Source organism: Pterocles gutturalis, unplaced genomic scaffold (genome assembly GCF_000699245.1).
Source record: "Pterocles gutturalis isolate BGI_N339 unplaced genomic scaffold, ASM69924v1 scaffold34817, whole genome shotgun sequence".
NCBI lineage: Eukaryota > Metazoa > Chordata > Aves > Pterocliformes > Pteroclidae > Pterocles > Pterocles gutturalis.
Window position 1 is genome coordinate 18,079 of NW_010111681.1, and position 24,246 is coordinate 42,324.

At 37.8% G+C, this 24,246-nt stretch overlaps 1 protein-coding gene across 1 annotated transcript; it reads right to left on the minus strand.

Moving 5' to 3' along the window:
* Positions 1-746: 746 nt before the first annotated feature.
* Positions 747-21,825, minus strand: KIAA1429 (KIAA1429 ortholog; the record flags this gene model as incomplete). Its single annotated transcript, XM_010073804.1, has 23 exons — positions 747-906; positions 1,421-1,562; positions 2,417-2,748; positions 2,914-3,080; positions 4,068-4,164; positions 4,419-4,579; positions 6,469-6,621; positions 7,195-7,327; positions 8,564-8,781; positions 9,659-9,911; positions 10,669-10,904; positions 11,488-12,032; positions 12,168-12,261; positions 12,733-12,815; positions 14,241-14,395; positions 15,108-15,599; positions 16,620-17,772; positions 18,505-18,804; positions 19,330-19,452; positions 20,353-20,521; positions 20,925-20,973; positions 21,385-21,471; positions 21,710-21,825. Coding segments are annotated over 23 exons (5,418 nt in total), but the record flags the coding sequence as incomplete, so codon positions are not given.
* Between the last annotated feature and the right edge of the window lie 2,421 nt (positions 21,826-24,246).

Below are 24,246 nucleotides of genomic sequence, written 5' to 3' on the forward strand. Positions count from 1 at the left end.
TAAGGTACAGGTATCTTGCCTTTTCACTTCAAAGCATACTCTGTTTTCCAATGAAGTAACTCTTGTGTTCCTAATACACAGGCTGAAGTTGTAAAGTAAATCCTAGAATGTTATCTTCTCACTTACGTCAATGACTGATTTTCTACTAATTTTAACAGGTGTGGGATCTTATTTAAGTGCCTAATCACATTACCAAAGATGTACAACAAAATACGTTTACATTTGTATTCTTTCACAGATTAATTAATTTCAGTCAATCTTCTAGCACCTGCTACTTCAGCTGCTGTCACATGGACCTCATTCATTAATAACTCAGACTGGCTTCAAAAAAAAAGGGCTAATGGCTCTAAACCTGAGAGAAAAATATTTAAAAATGTCTTACATTTTTTTTTTTAATTTTCTTGCAGTAATAAGTCACACACAAAACACCTGTACCTTTCTTTTGGCACAATGAATATTTTAGGAGTTCTTCAAGTCTTAACTCAAAGAGGTTCTTTACTGAGCATTGTCTACTGAAGTCCACAAAAAAATTAAATCATTCTTTCAAAAGGAACAAAAAATTTACAAAGTCTTGAGTTTTATTGAAATTTTGAGTCTTGTATCAAACAAAAACTTTTCTTCAGACAAAAATATTCTCTTGGTGTCCTCCAGATACCAGTAACTCTGAATTGGTCCATTAGTGCTGCTGCCTTCTTTGTCGTCTTCACAGAAGTCCACATGGTTGGGCTGTTCCATTAGGTCTCATTTTATCGTGTGAAGGAACGTACATGACGACCTCTTCCACTGCCTCCACTAACAAACTTTCCTCTTGAGCCACCACTGCTACTACTATTAGCACTTGTCCAAGATGGTCCAATTCCTCCCCGGCCTCTGGAAGCACGATCGCGAGGACTCGGTCGGTAGCCTTAAAGCAAAGAAAAGTATACTCAGTTGGAAAAAAAAAAAAAAAAAAAAAAAAAAAAAAAACCCCAAGAGGAAAGAAATTCGGGAAAAAAAAAAAAAAAAAAAAAAAAAAAAAAAAGCCCTAGGCGTAGTAGCTGCTGTGAAAGCATAAGAAACAAAAAGATGAGACACAAACGGGGTCTGTTTTCTCCTTTTAACTTTCACTTTTCTTTTAGGCAAGCATTTTTGCTTTGATTGGCTCTATAATTACCATGTAGATACGAAGACAACTGAATTGCAAAAATCTGAATGCAAAATTAAGATTCTGTGATCAAGTGTTCAATTCAGCAAGTTTTATGGATTACAGGGCAGTTCGTATGAAAGCATGTATTTGATACAGTCTCAGCGACAACTGTTCACATATGCTTAAAACATTTGCTGAATTTCAGGGTGTCTGCAGCATCCTTGCATGGTTTCATTTGTAAAGCAAAAATGAAATTCAAGGAATTTTCTATAGTTCGATGCCCATATGAAAAATGCTGAACTTAATGGTCTCAGTGGTGGCAGTGGACCCCTGTTAAAATTGCTTTGACCACCTCTACTGTCATTGTAGGTTCCCCTGGGCGTACTCTGTGCACTCCAGCTTGAGCCTCGAGCACCTTCACGACGACTGTAATTTCCTAGACAGGGAGAGAAAAACCCACACACTGTTATGCAAACATCACTTTTTTTTTTCCATTTCAATCTTTACAATACTCAGGGTGGTAAACATAACATTTACATAGTTCAAACAGATAAAGCTACTCTGCATCAACAAACCCTCAGTATTCTAACTCAAAGTTTACAAGTTACTGTATCATACACAGAATCAGGGGAAAATACCTATTTTTCAGGCATCAACTCAAGCTTAAAAGAATTCTCATTATCTAGTGTATTAAAAGAGACTCCTACACTTTAAGGTTCTGTAGTAAAGTAAATGTTATTATTTACAACTTTACTAAATGGAAATATTTTCTATTTCTACTGTGCAACAACCTGCCCTATGCAATGGAAGGGAAAGGAATGCAAACTTGTCTATATATGAAAGAAACTTAACACTCCGTAGCTAGAATCTCCAGCTTCACTGGAAATTGCATCTTATTTTTGCCAAGATCTTCCATCTTTTTATTCAAAAGCCTCATTAAAATCCAGAGATGGATTGTGATGCTCGATTTCAGGAACTGCCATGTCACAAATGGTAAAGGGGGCTTTTTATTTTTCTGACTGTATCTCTGAAGCACTCCAACAGTTGCTAAAAGATAATATCTAACTCCTTTTATAAAAAAGACAGAGAGAGAGGCAACACAGGAACTCACAGCCTTGTTTCAATTCCACAGCACTCAAGAGAACCTTTCCTACTGCTAAACAACTTATTTCAACAACACTGCTTCAGGAACATCTCGCAACAGGGAGGATTAACTGCTAGTAAATCTGGTTAGTATAACTGAAGCATTTTTAGCATTCATTTACTCCAATTCCAATACAGGATACATACCTTTTGAAGCAGGTGGTGTAAAGAACCTGTTCTGACTGTGAAAAGCTCCTCGTCCTCCACGATTCCCTGAGAACCCACCACGTGAAGAAATCTTCTGTGACACTTTTGGTGGCCTTTTGGCTGGTGGTATCCCATCTGGAGCAACCACTTCTTTGCTCTCTGCAGCAACAAAATCATCCACGTGCATGGAGGGTGGCCTGCTCGTATTCTGTTTCCTCTGACGGAAGATATCATGTGGTCGAATTCCTTGTCCAAATCCTCCCCTGCCTCTTCCTCTTGGTGGTGGCACAACATGAGCTCTCTTTGCAGGCTCTATGTACTCAGATTTTCCACTGTCATGACAAACCATGATTTATTTAGTTAATGTAAAAATGTATTCATCCTGAAGGTCAGGCATTCTCCATATTGGAGAAGCAATTTGAAAGGTATTTGACATTTTGAGAATATACAAATCAGTGCTGAACGCACTAACAGTTTACTCATTAAAGTCATCTTACCTTGAAGTTATGAAAGTCTCGTGCTTGTGCTTGCCGAGTTTGAACCCTTTTGTGGTTTTGGTGCGGCCCGGAGATGATGGTTCTGACAAAAATGACCTCTCCAATTCAGCTTGCAAGTCAAAGTCACTGCAGCCCTTCTCTGACAGTTCAATTAAGTCAACTTTTACCTGCAATGATAGAGTGTAGTTTTATCCCAATGATCATTACTAGCCCATCTGAATAAGAAAACATGCTGCATCAGGATGGATGAGATTCAGCTAGGGTCCTACTAGAGCAAAATAGTTCCATCCTCTGCCTTTTAGTGCAGTAGTGTGTCTCAAAACAAAACGCAGCAGTAACAAAACAAAAAAGCAGCAGAGCTCCAGCAAAAATTGTCTTGATGGTTCTGAATCTCAACAAAGTCAAGGGCGTAGCTTAAGCTTAAGCTACAGTCCTATAAATTTATTGATGCTGCTTTTATACAGGAATCAACTTTTGGTTTTGCTTAAGAAATTAAAGCACAAGTATCTTTGCATGTAAATTAAAAAAGAGTAAAACTCAAAAAGAATTAAGTCACAGAAACTGATTATTTCTCACATAAGAAGACATTGCCAATTGCTTAGTTTAAAAAAAGTTATTGTATATTTTTCAAGATTACATTTACAGTTTACATTATAAAAATCAAGTTTCAAATACTGTGAAAAGCCCTTGTGCAAATAGTCTCATTTACCACTGACACTTCTTTCACTTTTGTCACATCAGAGCAAAGATTTTTTTTTTTTTAAAAAAAGTGTAGCTATCAGGCTCTTTGGATACTACTGCCAAGACAAGCAAGGAAAAGAAAATACCACATTCTTTGTCTACGTTTAACAGAAATTGCTGAAAAGCTCCAGCATCAATGCAAAAGCAGGTTAGGACTGATACAACAACTGTTCCTCTAAAGGAGATGACTTCTGCATCAGAACACTGAAGAAGGTGCCAATTTTTGTGGCTGCGTCCAAGCGAATCTGAAGTTGATAACAACTTTTAACAAATGCCAACTCCTCTCTGTGGGTCAATTTACAAGGGTGAGCTCAGGAAAACAAACCATTTGGCCATACGAATTTCTGATGCTACTAGCTCAGGATAACCCTTATTTTTAAATCCATTTCAGTTATGTGAACAAGGCCTTTTACCATATCCAGATCAGTGTCTATTTCTTCAGCCTGAAAAGGTGAGAACCACATGGACTTCAGCTGGTCATCCATCACATCTGCCAACACGTACGTAGTCCTGCAACAAAACAATGCCAAATACCTCTTTGGTTATGAACTACAAGCAACCGCAAGCACACGCAGCATTACAGAACCTGCGGTGAATGTTGCTGCCTTACCCTTGATACTTGCATGAAATTAAATACACTGGGACTAGTGGGTAGTAGCGACAACAGTGCTGTTTAGATCCTCTTTGTAATTTACTCATGCACAAATTATTGCATTTTCTTAAGTAAATCACAAGGGGTATGCTCACACACTTAACCATTTTACCTGTTATTAAACAAGTTCTGAAGAGAGTCTGGTGCAGAAAGAATAGGCTCTACATCTTGGTCACTCAGTGGACAAGAATCACCTGCCGATTCCAACATCTGTCTCACACCTACGATGTTGTCCAGTAAGGATTCAAGGCCATCATCTTCCTTAGAACGATCCTGCATCAATACATCACAATTCAGAACTTTTTCCCCTCCTCAGAGGAGGAAATACGTTTTTGTTAATTTAAAAAAAAAGTGGGGGAGGGGGGGCAGGCAACACTAAACAAACTTGTCTATCCATCCACAAATAGTGAAACTAAGATACCCAAGTACACAAACAACAGCAGAGAGCTCCTCAGTGTGTTATAAACAAACCATGTCACCATGTGCACATTCTAGTCTTTGTTTCCAGTTGATGCAATAACCTCCATAACATAGTCCCAGAGAAGGCATCATGTCAGGTTTTAGTGAACAAGCTCTCTACAGCATTCCAATGTTGCATCTGCTAGTTCTCCATCAGCACAGCTGAGGCTTTAATCTTTTACCACAGATGCAGGTGGCCAGGGAAGGGACAGGAGGGAGTCCGCACCAGAAAGGTATTTGTGACCAGCAGGTTGTGGAGCAGCTGTTTTATGGACTCTTCTAGATTAGCCATCTACTGCCCAGCTGCCATCAATAATTTACAATCAGATTTGAATATTAGAGTTAGGTTTGCAATTAGAATCACAGAAATGTTGTATGCATTGAATTCTGAATGACCTCTAGTCTAATCCCCCCCCTGCTTGAACCAAGACTACCATCAAAGCCAGATCAGGTCAGCCGTAACTTAATCTAGCCATGTCTGAAAAAAGCTCAGTGACAAAGATTCCACAGCCACTCTGAGCAACCTGTTCCAGGTGTTGCACTTCTCTCTCAGCAATTTTTTTTTTCCCATAATGTCAACCTGAAGCCACAATCTGGGGGCACTGCCCCTTGTTTTATCATCTGGAATTACCAAAAGGAGTTTGATTCCACCACCCCTGTTACTATGCCCCAAACAGCTGTAAGTAGCTCTGAGATAGCTCCTCAGCCTTTTCCCCAGGCTAAACAAGCCCGGCTTCCTCCTCTCTCCATAGCACGTGTGCTCTAGGTCCCTGACCACCTTGGCAGAACCCTCTCCAGTTTCCCTAGATCTCTCCAGAACTGGCAAGAAGGCAAAGCTGGCCAGAGGTGAATGCAGCACTCCACATGAGAGCTCACCAGCATCTCTTGGAGCGAAGACAGTAAGGTGCCTTGATTTGCTGACCATGCTCCTTCAGGAGCGCTCAGAACACAGTCTGCCTCGTTTGTAGTGACCATGCACTCCTGGCCCATGTTCAGCCTAACATCCACCATAACCAACCAGCCCTCTTCAGCCCAGCCCACATCAAGGCATAGGATTATCCCACTCTCACTGCAGAACTTTGCATTTTTCCTAACAACCCACACAAGCTTTCGGCTAAACCAATCCTAAAAAGTTGGTGGAGGTCCCTCTGGTCTGAGACTTTGTTGTATGTCACTTCAGTCACTCTCCCAGCTTACTGTCATCCACAAAATTCACTGAAGATGCATCCATTGTTCAGGTCTCTGGTGAAAACACTCAACATCAGCCTCACTATTGACTCCTGGGGATTCCACTTGTTACTGGTCACCAGTAACATCAAGCCACTGCTAAGCAGTGTTACATTAACAATCTGCTCACCACTATCCAAACGCTCCCTGTTGTATGCATCCGCAGCCTTTCATCACACAGTTAACTGCCTGTGCTCTTCTGGTGTGCAAATACTCTCAGCACAAGCAGATCCCAACCCTACCCACAACTTCTCAGCATTACCACAAGACAAACAATAAAGACAGAATGCATCCTGCATCAGAACAAGTGATTCTGGACACCAGGATTAAAACAATGGCAACAGTTATTACCAATTCTGCAAGGCATGCCACAGATTTGCACACCCTTCTCATCGAGGAGGGATAGTCTGTATCATTTTAAAAACACATTCAGATACAAGACCACAACAACAACTTGATGATTTAAATTCTTTTACCATAACATGTTTCTCCAGATCAAGCAGCAGGTTTTCTGGGGTTTCTTCTTTGTTCTGCAATAGCTGTTTTAACTCTGCAGTAGTTAGACCCAGCGTTCTGCCTGGATGAGATCCATCTGCTTCCATAAGGCTTCCGTCATCTCCGCAACATCCCTGAAATATTTGACAAGTGGGAAATAAGTCAACAGAAATATTCACTATACTGCAGACTGCAAACACCTTAGAATTCAAAGGTACAGTAGAGCAAATCTAGCAAAACAAGAGTAATCTCTTGATTTAAAAACATATTATGCAAAATATTTTAATCAAGTACACTTCAACGAGCAAGTTTACATGCTGCAGCAAGATGAATGCAATCCTTTACTATATAAGCTGAGGTTTGTATCACAGAATTAAGTTCAATTCCATTCTATATTACATATAGATACAGGAACTCTCAGCATGATGCCACAATAGCATGCTATTCACTAAGGAAATCAATATGAATCAATTTACTGTTCTTCCTATTGAAAAACCCTCTTATTTCCTAAGCACATACTCTGCCCAGCTTTCCCAGATTTCATTAACAACTAGAGATGGCACTAACACCACTGATGGAAAAGTCTTACACAGCAATCTGCACAGTCAGCTGCTTTCTGAAAAAACTGTTCCTGACCATGACTCACTCTGCACATTTCAGAGAAATGCAGCTGATTTTGTCTAAGTGTTCAATACATATTCACTTACCAATGTATCAGAGTTTAGAATCTGTCGCATAAAATCCAAAAAAGAAGAGGCCAGTTCACCTGTGTCTTTGCTAAAACTAGTTATTACTCGCTTTAATACAGTGTACAGAGCACTGCTGTGTTTTCTCAGAGAGCTGTTTTCATAATGAAAAGAGAGAAAATACTTTATTAGTGCATACATTGTGACAATTCCACTGTAGATTGTTATAAGAAAACAACATATATGCAAAACAAATTTGGTAAATTTTACAATTATCAAGCTGAGTTTTGATTATGAAGCTGAAGCCTCATCATTTTCTCTGTACTAGACTGTTGTTCTCACCAGTGTTGTCTGCAGGTATTTCAGACCGCACATATACAGCTATACATGCTACACCAATACCTCTAAAACCTGCAAGAAATTACATTTTCATCTTTGGTGGAAAAGGCACAGGAGTTTAGAAATATTTGCTTGCACAAGGGCTTTATGTATAAAGCAGGATCATGCCTGCTGTTACAATTTCACTGCATCTCACGATGCCTAACTGCAGAAACATACCAGAAAGGTAATCATCAACACAGAAATAGGGAGGCTGTGCACTGAAGCTGACAGTAGACATATGGGATCATAGAAACAACAGTATCTTTAATCTGCTTATTTTTCATTTGTGGATTGTATAGCTTCTTGTCATCTGAGCAGCACAGTTCTGTAGCGCTGCTTAGAGTGTTTTGAACAACCTTTTATTGACAAGGCTCCAGGTACTACCTTTTGCTCTTTGGAAATTTCACAACTTTCTTGCCTCTCTGCACCTCACCTTCAGTGGACAGAAACAGGTCCAAATACAGGACAAGGAACTAAGTGTCAAAACAATACAAAACTGTCCAATGCATGTATATAGTCTGTTCAAAAGGGAGTTGAGTCCACAAAAGTAGTTTGAAAAAAAAAAAAAAAGCCTAATTTCAAAAGCCTTAATTTCCTGGAGGCCAGAATGCTCTATGGAAGTGTAAACTGAATCCTCTCAAAATAGAGGGAATGACAGACAGCTCTCCAATGTCCCAGACGAGAGCTCTAAATACTGAGTGACTCAAAAGGGAAGGACACAAGCCCTGTATCTCATTCTAATCCTCCAGCCTTGGAGTGTGGAACTGGAGTGTACAAATCTTTTTTTAATGGTTTGTTGAAAGAAAGTACTCCTGCGTGCACACTGCAGAAATGATTAAGAGAAAATCTCAAGTGAAAGAAGAGCAAAATACTGAGTAAAACACAAAAGCCCCGAAGAAATGAAAGTTCAAGTGCCTTATCCTCAACATTTCTTAAGTAGAGAATGATTTCACATTGCACAAGTTTTAAAATAATTTTAAATTGTCAGAGATATCTTAAAATATCATACCTCTTTAAGTGATAGAAGCCATAGTCATGCTCTGTAAGGAACATCATTGTTCGGATACATGTCAGCAGACAGTTGTAACTGCTCTCAGAATTAGTTAATGTTTCCATCAGAGAGTCACAAATTAAGGGCATCAGCTCTTTGCTTGGTAAGGAGTTGGAAAGCTGCTCTGACTCAGACACAGAGCCTTCTGATGAACTTGGTAAAATGAGTGCAATATCCTATAAAAAAATGATTATTATACATATAGTAAAAAAACGCATTCACTGTATCAAGCAATAAGTGCAAAGCATACATTAAGTCAGAAGCACTAGGTTCTTTCACTACCCCTTTATCATCTTATTCCAGTATTTCAGTTATTACTGACCAGTCAAATACTAATCCAGAGTATGCTTTTTAATTTGTTTCTGTTAAGGGTTACAAACCATTATTGATTTTTAAAAACATAAAAGCAACAACGTCCAAGAGTCTTTTGCGTAAGTGGGTGAACACTAAAGCGAATAAATATATGCAACTAATAAGGCAAATAATTACATGCAAATCTATGCATGCAACTAGCGAGAAACTACCGGGGCTAGTCTATAAATCAGTTTTCAGATAATGTTTCTTACTTTAATAATTATTTTTTTTTTGTAAACAGTGGCATTTTATGGTAGCAGCATTATCATCTATATCTTTATATTTGGAATACATTTTTAAGAGGTTCCAGTTAAGAGAGCTAGGAGATACATACTTATTCAACTGCAAAAGGTGAATAGTCACAACTGAAGCTGTGACAGTGGACCACAGGGCGAAACAACATCCCCATCAGCTGAGGGGACAATCAATCTTTGTGCCATTCAGTTTTTGGTCTCCCATGAGCTACCAGAACAGTGCACGTAATGCAAAAGAGATATCACAAAATGAAGGGATTAACATTCAAGAGCAACAAGATAGCAAGCCTGCCAAAGCAGCCAACCATACACATCTTGTCATGTTTTAACAATGCTGAGGGTTTTTTTTTTTCTTTTGGATAAAAGCAGGCACTTTAGAAATAACCTGATTTAATTTGTCTCCTACAATGATCAACATACATTATGCACTGAAGATAGAACATACCTGATCACAGAGGGACTGCAAAAGGGAAGTTACATATTCTGCACATTGCTGATGAGTGACATTGTCCCCAGTCGATCGCATTAAAGCCAAGAGCTCCTGGAAAACCTCTGCATACTTTTCATCACCTTTAGTAGTTCCACTGATAAGATGCAAAATAGCCAATTTACAAGCTTTATGTGAAGCCAGGGCATCCAATAAAGCAAGCAACCGAGTGGTCTGTCCAGTGTACTGCTTCTCTTTATCTTCTGTGTTGCTGAAAGGATATCAATGCACTTTGAAAAAGCTGTTTTAAAGTGATCTAAGAAACTATAAAAACAATCATTACAGGAGTCATATAATTCTGCATTTTGTAAAAAACACCTAGTTTACACACTTAAATTTACAGTTTCATTTACTTTTTGAAAACTGTTCAACTTTCACTACATGTCTTCTGGTTGCATCATAAATTAACTAAGCTACTATCCATTTAACATACTATAGCATCTAATTGTATACAAATAAATATGCTTTTATACAGACAGTATGTGGGTAATTATGCTTTCAATTAAACAGTACTCATTGTTTCAAAACCCTCTGAATTTGTAGTATTCAAATTCCTCCAGCTTGCAAACATCTACACATTTTCCTGTTAGTATACAAATCTCAGGAGAGCAAACTTTACCGGCCTACTTTTCCTATTTGTATCAGATAGGTCCTTTAGAACTTACTTCAGAGAGGAGCTAAGGCTTTGTAGGGACAGCCTGAAGAAAATCTTCCTAAAATATAAAATACTTACCACAAATATACAATGTGAAACTGTCTACATCAAACCTTCAAAGTATGAGATGGTCCCTTGGCAACATTAAGCATTATCAGGATACAGCACATAGGACTTGACTGAGAATTCATTCAGCTCATAATGGATAAGTAGTATTTCTGAAAGGATTTTCCTCCTCCTAAATCTACTGCACAGAACCGAGGTGAATTTAATAGTTCATTAAATAAATCTCTGCAACAGAAAACAAAGATACCTTTGTAGGTCTTCTACAATCAGATCCAATACAGTCCTCATGATAAGAAGAGCAGTAGGTGAAGCCAAGTCACATAACTGAACACAAATACGTCTCAACATATGCTGAATAGGTGGGCAAGATGAACCGGAGAAAGATCGAACTATCTCTTGTATGAGTTTGGCTTGAACATGGAGATGCATACTCCACAGCTTCCTGGTGTTGAGTGCCACTGAAATATCATGTGGTTCAATTACCTGAAGGAACAGAAGAACAGGATACTTTTCATTTCAACGCTTACCATAAAACCTGAATTCTACCACAAGGTATAAACAAATACTAAGTACTAGTAGTGTCCTCACCAAAAACATGCAATGCCATTTCATGATTATCACTGAATGACAGGGCACAATTCCAGGAAATCAGGCATTCTTTCAGGAGTATGGGTTGTCACACAACTGTTATGCTTACTTATTAAAGATCACAAATTCAAGATCCACCCCAAAAGAAAGGAGAGTCTTAATATACTGAGAGTTTGGCATTCAGGGTTAAATTCAAAGGCTTCATAGCCAACCATTTAAGTAATAGAATGGGAGTCTATATCATTTCACAAGGGATAAAGGAACAACCTATGACCCCTAATTTAAAAAGATGCTCCAAACAGAAGAATTTTGTTTCTGATTAAAAAGATGCATCTTCAAAGAATCTAGATGAACACAAATGCTTTACAGAAACTTTAATACATCCTTTCACATATCTGTTTTTTCCACAGCTACAAAAACAGTCTAAGGGTTATACATAATTAAAATTCTTTAAAAACTGAATAAATCTAAATCGTACCTGAGTCGTCTGCATGGGCAGTGGGAGAGGCAACAATTCTGAAAGCAGTATAAGTCCAGAGAAAAAGCCTTCAGGAATTCTCAAAATTGAAGAGAGAACTTCTTTCAGCATTAAAGACCAAGTATTGTTCGCCAAAGTTTCTTCCGAAATTGTAAGCTTTTCATTAACACCTTGTGTAAAAGTCAGTAAGATATCAACAATGTCGTTCTGAATTTTTTGTTCATCGCTGTCTAAGCGGCCTGAGAGAGGAATGGAACACAGGAGCATGTGTAAAGAAACAAGTGCTGATGGAACACGCATGTCTTTGAATTCAAAAGATCCACCCCTCAGGAGTTCTGTTAGCATTGTTTTAAGAAGAGTGAGTGTACAACGGGCCATAGAAACAGTAGTGACTCTGTGAAGTGTGGTGCCCATGTTGACATGTAGTCGCCAAGGCTGAATAAGTACGCTGTTCAGCTTCTGTAACACCCGGATGAAGGTGTCCATTCCCTCAGAAGAAAAGAGCTGAATAACTGCAAGATTCCACTTAAGGTCCTTCTGTTGACCTGTACAGAAAAAACAAGAAATAACATTTCTGTATGCTTAATTTATCCTGGGCAAACAGAGTTACACTTGAGACATGTCGAAGACTCAGAAAACTAAGACTTCTCTGTTAAGCAGTAGAAATATATTGGTCATACCTTCTACCAGAGGTGGTGGACATGCAACATGACAAAGAACACGAAGTGCAGTAGGAAGACCAACTCCATCTGGGGTCATCAAACTGTCAATATTCTTTTACGGTTTAAAGAAAGGAGAGAGAAAAGAACCCATATTACATGGAAGGACTTTACAACAAGTATATCACTAGCTTAGTATCAAAATTCTGTATTTCTGTATTTAGTTACTGTAAGTATTCCACAAAATTTAAGTTCAATTATTCCACCTTTTGGAAAGCAGTCACAAACACAGCAGAAGCAAAAAAAGGAAGATCAACATTTGTGTTGAGGTTTTATGGCAAGCTAAAATATTTAAATAGTTGGACCTTTGCATCATGTAGTTACCTTAGATTTTGTTTCAATAAATATAACTGAGAGCAAGAACTGGCCTACATCATAAGCTTTAATAAAGACATCGATTTTGTATAACAGAACATATTTTTAAATACCATATATTAGTAGATACCTAAAATAAAACAACAAACTACAAAAGGTCTAAGCTTATAGAGCACAACTACAAGACAGCATCTATCTGGACTTTACTAACCTGTTTGATATATTCAATGAGATTTGGGATACAATTTATTTCAAATCTAAGATTTTTCAAAGGTTCAAGCCACTTGCTAAGCTCTGGGGGGGGAAAAAAAGAGAGTTAATCAAGGAACTTATCAGTGCATTTATGAACATAAAACTTTTTTCAATAAAAATGTATTTAATTTACACAACAGGGACTAGGACCAAGTGTGAAATTTGTGAGGTATACACAGCAGCTGTAGCCAGCTGGAAAGTATCAACAAAAACAGGACTTCAGAACAGGCAATACACCTCATGGTCACAGACAAAATTTGGCTCTGGTCAACCCGAATACCCAAATGATTTTCATCTTATTATCTGGATTATTTGTAATTAAACATATTATAAGAGACACTAAGGGCCCCACTGTCAGCTAAAGAAAAAGCCAGAAAGAGCAAGGACCAAAGCACATTCCCCTTAGTGTACATGACTGGTTACTACCAACTGAACACAAAGCCCATATTAAATGCCCAAATGGAGCCAATCTCTGCACCAGTAACACATATTAACTCTGGAAGTCCTTACAGATTAACAGTCTCTCTTATTCCAGAATAACCTCAAAGTCCCAATTTTTTGGGACATGAGATTTAAAGTTTTAAAACCCATTGTTCCATTAAAACATTTAAAAGAATGTGAGGGTTCAAAGGTCAGCTGGATACGAACTGAGAATTAGTCTCAGATTGATTTCATTATTTGGTTTAATCAACTAGCCCTGCCTCTCATTAAACGGCCTGATAATCAGGTGAGGAGAAAAGAAATAAAAGCATGGCAGAGGAGGGAATTAAACTAAAACTTTGAAGAACTCTGATTTTTTTCAGTGCATTTAAATTTTGGAAGAAGTTACTGATATGTCTACATCAATCATTTAAGCAGCAATGCAGAGCACAACTCTGGACATCAAGAGTTTCAACGTTCAGGTGTCAGTATAGTGCCCACCATGACTTTGCCAAATGACCTGGGCCTGATCTGTGAGTCACTGCAAGCCAGGGAACACACTGAGACACAGTTTGGCGGTCAAAAGATTTAGTAACGGGTAACAGACTGTTCCATGCCAGTTGGCCTAGGTGCCAGAAAACAGTCCCAAGATTATTAGTATATAAAGACCCTATAAGGATACATCACTAAAGGGAACTACAAAAATAAGAGTCAGCTCACTGACTAGTTAGCCCATTTTTACTAAAATTTGCTCTCCTATTTTCAACGTAGAAATAATTTCAAACTTCCTGTAATTATCCAAAATTCATGGTAGTTAATATTACTTGAAAAATAATTTAACTATAAAGAATTTCCTATTTAACTCTCATTAACAGAAAAAAAAAATTACACATTATCTCAGTGACTCAACTAATCAGATGCAGCTGGAAAAGGAATTTCATTATATACATTATCCAAACCAGATGATCATGAAGCACCAATTACCCACATATAAAAGGTTTCTTCTATACACTCAAACAATTTAGTTGATAATGACACACACTGTACCTTGCAATTTGGTGTTATTTTCGTCTGCTTTACAAAGCTTCAGCAAAGGCGCTGAGTGATGTTCCAGCATCTGGACATCACTGGAAGATTGAACCACCAGCAAAATAAGGATGCAGGCATAATTATAAGCAACTGACTTCTTAGACTTTGAGTCTCTGAAACAACAATAAGGATTTTCTTTAGATCTCAGCTACTACAACTGAATACTCATTCTCTGACCCTTAAAATAATCTACCTACAGAACTTTTACCTTCACCAAGGATTGCCCCATATAATTATGAACAAAAAAGAAAAACCAAACAATTTTCTCCTACGCTTTTTGAAAAGTGAAAGCTTTCTTTTACATTTACTTCTTATCTATTTCAGCATCCACAGAAGATGAGACCTAGTCAAGCGGCACACAAATCTTTTTCCATAACTTTCGGTTTTACAGATCTTGTTTCAAAAGCACGGCTACCTAAAGAAGTAAAACTGCCTGTCCACAGAAAATCATTACTGTTTTTAACACTTAGGAGAACTTAAAGAACTGAGAGATTCTGACTCCAGAGAAGTGTGGAGTGTCCAGTTTCCCCAGTCAAACTTTTTGCTTGTTTCATAGTCAAATCTTATGCTTGAATTAAAACTGCCTGCTTACTGTTTTTTTCATACAGCCAAAGTCTGACCTATATTACAACACCTTTGTGGATGACCTATGCAGATTCTGTTTATTAAGTACTTGATTGTGAATGACAGGCTTGATTTGCTATTGTGTTCTTCTATTTAAAAGTTGTTTTGTTTTAAAACAAAAACATCATTATTTAAAAGAAAAAATATTTTAGATTTACTGAATTATTTATAAAATAACGTATAAAAAAGTGCATAAATTACCCTAAAGCTTCTTTGGAATAGTACTCCATTAAAGTAATAAGACTTTGGAGATTTTTCTCCAGGCTGAATACATGAGCCACAGCAGATCTTCCCACAGGGTTAAATGTAATCAAGTAAAGGTTGTGAAGTGTTCCCAGCAGATCTGAGTGGTCAGTCTCCTCACTGGCTGTGCACCGCTGAAAGTGGCAGAATAATTCTGAAATGCACTGTAATGTCTGTGTTGAATGCAGGAGCCACAGGGCAAAAGTATCCTCATTGGCACCATCTGATTGGAGACCTTCCTCTTGATCCGGATCAGAAAATTGACAAAGTGCTCTAATCAACAAGTTTGTTGCTTCATACTCAGAAATAAAGAAAAGAAGACCCTTCTGTGACTGTGCCAGGAAGCGCAATATATCTCGTATAGCCTGAAGCACACCTGGATGTGCGCCTGTCACTGGAATAGACAGTAGCAAAGTAATGCATTCCAAGAAATGGTGACTATGAAGATATCTGGGAAAAAAAAAAATGAACAGGCAAATAATCAGTAATGTTACAATTGTCTGACAACACTGCTCAATAGCATTATATGACATTATGTGCCTCCTAGCTTCCATATTTATTGCACTATGAACTATGAGAAATAATAACTAATTATGAAGTAGTACAAAATTTTAATACTACAAAATACAATTGCTGCAATAGTTACAGGAAATAAATCCCTAAATATAAAGTTCTGATCTCCAAAAAAAAACCCTCACCTTATCTACAAACAAAATAACACTTAATATTTTATTAATAAATTTGCTGTATCTGAATCTTCATCAATGCTGAGTTAAATGTTCTAAACATGCTAAGAAACGAGTCATTACAGCATATGTAAGAGGTGATTTGAAGACTCTCATATTCAGCCATGACCTACACCGCTACTATCAAAGAAACCTGTTAGCATTTAGAGAAATATTTCCTAGACAGAAACTTGCTAACAGAGAAATAACCCTGGGATCCTTTAAATGGCTGAAGGCAGGCAGGTCGCAGCTCCTCTGCCCGTGCTGTGAAACAGTGAGTGACACCAACACAACTACACGACCTCTAACCAGGGCCGGCTTATATCTTGCCAGCTCAGCATACAGACAGAGGTATTCCAGACTTGTTTTATCCATATGCACAGACGTGTTCCAAGACATCAATGGGAAAACACACTAGGTCTGTACCAATTTTCATATACGCACTTGTACAGCATCTAGCACAACTGGCCAGGATCTATGAATGTGACTGAAGTGCTAGCACAGTACCCATAATAACAAGAGGTTAACTTCTTGTTATTTGCATGATAGGTTCATTGAACGCCAGCAAAATAACAGGTACATTAACTATCAAACTCTCTCAAACTTTATAAGCACAATCCAGAATCCTCCACTAAAGTACAAAGTGAAACACCTAGAAGTGTAAGTCAGCAAGGTCATCCTTAAAAAATACCTATATCAAGCTGGAGGAAATACACTCTAGAAAGTGAACTTGCAGTTGCCATACCTAAACAGGACAGGGTAAGGATCATCCCTTTCTGGAGGGCCTGTAATGCGTGCCATGGTTGGGAAAGATTTCACAGGTGGCTGAATCATTGTATGAGGAGCAGTTTCCATCAAATGGAAGATCTCTTCAAGAAGACTAACAAGTTTTTCCATCTCTCCTTCGCTTATATTAGAAGATTCCAAAAGATGATCCATGTCCATAGGAGCCTCCACATCATTCTCATATTCTTGGTTGGTTCTTTCAAGTCCTGACAAGTCCTGGTCCTGTTCTGGCTCCGTGTGATTAGGAAGAGAAGGAGTGTTCTCCGCTAACTGATCAACCACCTTTTTAATATCTGACAGAATCTCATAGAAGTGACATTTCTGGAGAATTGCAGAACCAGCAGTTACTACTCTCACAGTCTGATCTAACAGGATGAGTTCCAGGAGTTTCTGATAACCACTTTTTTCATGTACATCTGCGCCACCCCTTAGGAACACTTCCATTCCCTCAGTCATACTAATAACACTATCCAAAGCTTTAAAAGCATTAAGTTTAAGGGAGGATGATACATGATCTGCAAACAACAGTTCAAATAACAGGTTAATAACTCCTGCCTGCAAGAGTGCCAATATTCCTTGAGTCCCACATTCTGCTAACGACGATACCAATTTTGTCCCAGCTTTGAGTTGTCGGACATTCAAAGCAATGGGCTGTTTGAGAGCTACCTGAAGGTTTAAAGCTTGCAGGGTCCAGTCTACTAGCTGGGTAATATAGTCTTGCTTTGTATCTTTCACCTGCAGGTAGCTCAAACCTTTTACTATTAAACTTGGAACTTCTTCTAACGCAGTGACCCACTTTGCACCTCTTTCCTCTTGATATAATTCCAACAGTTCAGTTAATTTAACTGAGGCTTCCACTGCCCCGGAATTTTCTTTTTCTGGATCTTGGTCCTTTATTTTACCAACTTCATTTTCAAATACAGTCTTGTAAGGGCAGCTGAAGTATAAAAGAGGTCCAAGCTCCCTTTCAAAAGGTTCATATGTCACAGGAGGCACAGATGCCAAATCCTCAGGAGTATATTCAATATCAAAGCTTGGATACTTAAATGTTTCACGTTCCAGATCAGCAATTCCATCTTCATCACTTGAAATCTGCTCATATCCATCATCTCCTAAAAAGAAAGAGATTCAGTTATGAAATAAAGTCAACTATGGATAAACCAGTTCATAACTGCTGAGAACCTGCTCAAAATAAAGAAGTAGTAATTTATTTAATACAAATGTTACTGGTTTAGAGAACAATCATACACTGACATACAGAAAGCTTTCTCTCTCCAGATGTAAGTGAAAGCCTCAGTTGACAGATTTTTTTAATGTAATAACAGAGACATTTAAAAGAAAGTAAAAAGCAAAAAGTTTAACTAGGGTACAACTACGTACTACAATATTGTCCAATTTTCTTCCTATGATTGCATCTGTTACAAAAATTCTAGCTCAACATTTGCACAGACATGCGTGGGAACTTTAAATAATGCAAGAAGATGACTACTGACATTATTATATAAACAGTTTTATTTTATTTTTAATTAAGAAATAATTTCTTTCACCACTTTCCTACACTTCTAAACAAACCAGATAACAAGATCGAAGTTGATTCTCACCTATAAAAGCTGTATCTATTTTCCTCTATTTATAGAAAGAAACAGGAAGATTTACTATAAAGAAATACTCCACAGCAAAAGACTGTTCTCAAGAGATATCAGAACCATAAATAAGGCAGGCAACAGTGCAACGGCCAAGGGAAAGGGATCCAGTTCTCTTCACCCCTAGTCATCATAATGTTACTGCCATCAAAATTTCATAAACCTGATTTTTTTTCCTTAACTTTTCACAACTTCACTTACCTTCACCTTCCTCCTCCTCTTCACCCTCTTCTTCATCTTCATCTTCCTCCTCATCTTCCTCTTCCTCATCAGCAATACTATCTACTGTTTGCCCATCATCATCATCATCCTCATCATCCTCATCCTCCTCATCCTCCTCAACATCCACATCATCTTCATCTTCTCCTTCTTCTGCTTGATCCTCCTCCACTTCTCCATCATCAGAATACTGGCTTTCTTGATGAATGGATGTTCTATCAGGTGAAATGGGCTCAAAGTAATCCTCCCTGTGGTCCACATCATCATCTTTTTCCCCAACCACTAAAAACACATACAAAGTTTAAGAAATATGAGTACTCTGAAATCCAACACTCAATATGTTTTAGAACTTTGCATTGCGCATAGTGGAGATACAAAAAAAGCAGCTTGAAGAAAATCTTCAGGTAATTTGACTGAACACAAGCAACAATTACTTAGTTCAGTAAGACTATGAAGAAACATGTAAAGAGGTCTTGGCACTTTTAACCCATACAGAGACCAGAGAACTTGGCAGATGCTGCAGAGAGATGGAGAAGAAGGGCAACGAATACCAGATTCAACAGAACATTCACATAAAATAAGAGCAGCCTGTTCAAGCAGTGCATTGGTCAACATCTGATATTCTCAAATCTACTAACTTTTAAATTGATACACACAGCCAACAGATTTTCTTTCAAATCCTAAAACTGAATCTGTCCAGCAGGAGTAACAGCAGACAGGAAACCTCACATCAGGCAGGAACACAGAATCCTGCTTCCACTAAGCAGTGATGTGCAGCTGAAAAAACACAGTCTGTTCTCATTCTACCTGACACTGGCATGGGTTCATCCTCATCATCATCAGGAGGAGGAGGGCCTGGAGGTGTCCTTGGTCCCCTAGGTTGTGGTCTTGGAGGGCTGCCATTGAACTGGTCTTCTTTCTCTCCATCAGCTGTATTTATTGTGAAAATTAAAACTTGCATTTAATGGAATCACATAAATAGAAGCAGGAAATTTTAGTTTTTCAGTGCTACTTTTGACACCTTCATTTCCTAGCTGTTATTTAATCTGTGTTCTGTATCTGCAGTACACGAAGCAGTTTTCTGAAGTCACTTTTGATGTAATCAAGAACTACATCAATAAGCAAGCTTATTAACACTATTGATTTTTTTAATGTAATACTGGGCTAAAATTAACATGTGTAATTGCCATTTTTGCCTTTTACATTTTTGGCTAGCAATATTGTAACTCTAAAAAGAAGTTTACATTTTAATCAACTGTTTCTTACAGTTTACAACTGTTTTTTACTACACAGAGTATTCAAATTTTGCAACCCAATAACTGTACCTTGAATAAGACAGTTCTAATTCTAAATTCAAAACCAAAACTGAAGCAGAAACTTGATCATGGATTCTATTCATGGTCATTCCAACAACTGCACAAAGCACTCTTCTGTAATGTACTTTACGTAAAGATCACAAAAGGAAAGTTAATTATGACGGAAATTTTCTTTTTTTTTTAATTTTAATACTATTCTAATCACTTTTTTAGAGACTTTTTTTAGAATCATCTAAATTTTAATGAGTTCATACAAATTAGCAACTCCATTTTGACCATCCCAGGTAATTACCAACAGATCAAGTAACCCACTCTCAAAAAAACCACTAGACAAGAATCCACTTAAAAACATTCAAGATAAATCTAAAAGAAAATTAAAAAACTACAGAACAATGGCATAAAGCTAGAAAAATAAAGCCACTGAAGTCTAAAATGTGAAAGAATTGGGTTTCTTTCAGATGGGATACTATTTTCATTAAAAAAAAAAAAAAATCTGTCTTCTCATAAGGCTTACCATGTTTTGGGTTTCTTTTCAAACCAGGCTGTTGCTGAGGAGGTGGTGGAGGAGGTGGGGGTGGAGGAGGCGACTCTCTCTCATGACTTATTACCCTGTCAACTGAGCCATATATTGCCAAAGTCAGACAGTTGTACCATCCTCTTAGAACTAATCCATCGGTGTTGACCTGTTTTTTTTTAAAAAAAAAGAAAAAGCACTTATCAGTACCTGCCCATTAATGAAAAAAGTCACTACTGTGGGTCACACAAACACTGATCTGAATGAAATAAATCCAAGCAGATATGAAAATTATGTGCTCAGCTGTGGCCTGCAGTCACAACGTTCAATTCATCTTTGCTCATAAGTAGCAGATAGTTCTTTTGATAAACTCTATAGGAACTGTCAAGCAATCAAATCTACAATTCATGCCATTATAGACAGAGGCTCTAAAGTATCTGAACTACAGGTAGGTTTTAGAATGAGATCCTACACAATAAATGCTTTACACAGCATTAACACACCACACACAACCATACTCATACCTAAATGGCAGACATGTAGAAAAGGTTGTTCAAATCACATTGCATTACCTTTGCATTGGGTCTGAAAATAATTGACGTGTTTTCATCATATTCAAGGCTGTTAAGTAAAATACACAAAGTTATTTTTCCATTAATATAAAGCATGTTCACAGAAATGTAACGCAGCAGTACTAAACACATACACCAATAATAAAACACAGAACAAATACATGCTCTTAAAAACAAGAGTGCAAAATCACTTATTTTAACAAAATACTTTTCATTAATATATATGGACTCGGTAAGTTTAAAAATAACAGAATATTTTATTATTTTAAGCGTGAAACTTTGTCTTCTCACACAGAATGGAGGAAAAGGGCAAGAACACAAACTAGCAAAAACCAGACCAAACATGAAAACCATGGGGAGGTACAGATTTTCCGTTGAGCATTTTCTGCACTAAAAAATTCTCAGGATAGTGAAGATAATGTAGATAATGGAGCCACGCACTAATCTTGACAGTACTTACCTCCCCAGCCTATCAAAAACAGGGGCACTTGGCTTGCTGACATTGTTGAAAAACAAGTCCAGCTGAAATGTATGTGGGGATGTCTCTCTGGAAACAGAACAAAAGTAAAAATTAACTCTGTCGAACTCCTTATCAGAGTAAGCAGGACTAACAAGGGAAAAAAACTTGAAATTATGTTAAGTAATTCCCCAAAATAATTACAAATTCACCAGACACATAAATGAATTTTAACTTTTTATACAGGAGGTTCTATTGAGATATACAATTTTGAAAAAAAACAACAGGAAGGTGCTGCTGAATCAGATACCTAGTATCTTTCACTTACCCATAAGCCCTATTGTCAGGCAAACTTGTGTGGGCTCTCACTCCTGGAGGAATGACGCGTACTTCATTTATGTAAACCACGCATGGAAAACGAACTACATCTACATTGGTACTTTGCTACAAAAGAAAGAATAAAGAAAGTCTAAGAAATATAAAATGCTAACAACATAATATACTCATATTCTTTATTAACCAAATTAAGGTTGCAATTCTAATAATTACAAAATTCAATTCTGTAAAATGCTAAACTCTATTAAACACTGTTGAGAGATGCCCTGGGTTAGGTTTACATAATTTCCTTCCTAATAGCTGGTATAATGCTGTGTTTTGGAATTAATATGAAAATAATGTTGATAACACACTGATGTTTTCAGTTGTTGATAAGTAGTGCTTATACAAACTCAGGGAGTTTTCAGCTTCCTATGCTCTGACAGTGAGAAGGTGCACAAAAAGCTGGGAGAGAGCACAGCTGATCCAAATTGGTCAGAGGGATATTCCATACCACACGATGTCATGCTCAGTATATAAACTGGAGGGAGTTGGCCAGGAAGTAGCAATTGCTGCTTGGGACTGGCAGGGCATCAGTCAGCAGGTGGTAAGCAACTACACTGTACATGTGTGTATATCCTACTATTATTTCTTCCTTTGCTGTCCTATTAAGCCATCTTTACCTCAACCGATGAGTTTGTTCTCCTGATTCTCCTCCCCATCCCACTGGGGCCGGGGAGGGGAGGAGTGAGTGAGTGGCTGTGTGGTGCTTATTGCCAACTGGGGTTAAACCACAACTATAGAAAAGTGGTGGGGTTTTAAATAATCATCTGGCACTTTTCATATACTTAACACTCATTTTACAGAAAGTGTTACTGGCTTATTTACATTTATTTGCAATAATCTTTTAAACAGGGCTTTTTTCCTAACAGAAGGTATGTTGGTAAAGGTAAAAACTGGAACTTAAAGAAAGACTGAGTACATGGCTCCTCTTTAATAAAACATATCAATTTTATAATTAAAGAAAAAAAGAGTGTTTCCATTTTAAACATGAGCAACAAATCTAATACTAGAAATAATAATGATAGTACAGATTTGTTTTACTGGACTCGTACAAAAATTCCACACAATGTTTATTTCTCTGATTTTCCAACAACATTTGAAAACCTTTTGCAAATAATGTTTCTGTTTACCACATAGAAATAGCAAGTATAAAGAATTCTTATGCTTCAGCACTCTTATAAGATGTTCGAGAAAACTAGGGAGTGTCACGGTGACTTCCCATGTAGCAGCCACCAAACAATTAATGCTGAAAGTCTCCTCTGGCTAAATTCACTATATTATGTCTTATTATATTTATACATCATCTCTACTATGTATACACTCACAAAGTAGTACGCATATATCAACTATATTTCCAACCATAAGGATATAAAGACTTTCTTAAACAGGAGCTCAGAATCACATTTCTCACCGAATGGTTTCCAATTAACAAATTGAATTAGCAGACTGTTGGGGGGTGGGGAGGAGGATGGAAAACCAAACCCACCAAAACAGAAAATTAATCTGTCTGCCAAAATAACTAAAAAAACAAAAATTAAAAATCAAAATGATCTGCAGTCAAAAGTTATATAACTTTCACTACAATCAGAAAGCAAATGAAGCCCCAAATGAGTCAAGTCATACTAAGATTTTTAGAAAGCTAATAAACAAAGAAATATATACAAGTAAAGTTTAAAAAATACTATTTAAGTATGTGCTTCTAGGCACATATTACTGTCATCTAATAAGAAATCTATGCACACATCTTTTAGCACACAAACACAACATCTCGTCCTACGGGACGACATGTTACAAGCAGGACAGTAGAACAAAAGGAACCCTGCTATGACAGGGAGTACAACTTCATTAACAGGAATGGGATGACTGTAGCCTGCAAGGAGGGCTATGGGAGCTCTTTGTTTTGCCTTTAAAAAAGGTGTATGTATCACATGGGAGACTCAGATTTCTGAAGGAAGGGCGGCTGCTGCTGAGGAGGCTGCATCCAGCCTGGCCTTGAACCCCTCCAGGGATGGGGCATCCACAGCTTCTCTGGGCAACCTGTTCCAGTGTCTCACCACCCTCACAGTGAAAAATTTCTTCCTAATGTCTAGTCTAAATCTAGACGTTACACTACTTTTTTCATTTTCCCCGATGGTCCCCTTCTTCCTCCCTGACCAGCACAATGGGCTGAGCCCTGGGCGAACCTGCTGCACCACAAGCAGCTTCAACAACGCTCAGGATCCCAACAGCCCCAAAGGGGAATATTTGCACGATCTCCCACTGCTAAAGCAAGCTTGAAACATTAATTTTGTTCACGATGCACGTAGGCTGCATAAACCTAAGGGAATATCTCGCACCACACAAACAGCTCTCCTCCCCGTTAGCTACAGAAAAGCATTAGGTATCTCAGAAGTGGGAGATTTTCTCTTCCTGATTTCCTCACGGACTTCTCAAATTGGTTTTATCCTCTTTGTTTCCCGCTAACCCCTCCAGCCCGTCACTCTCGCT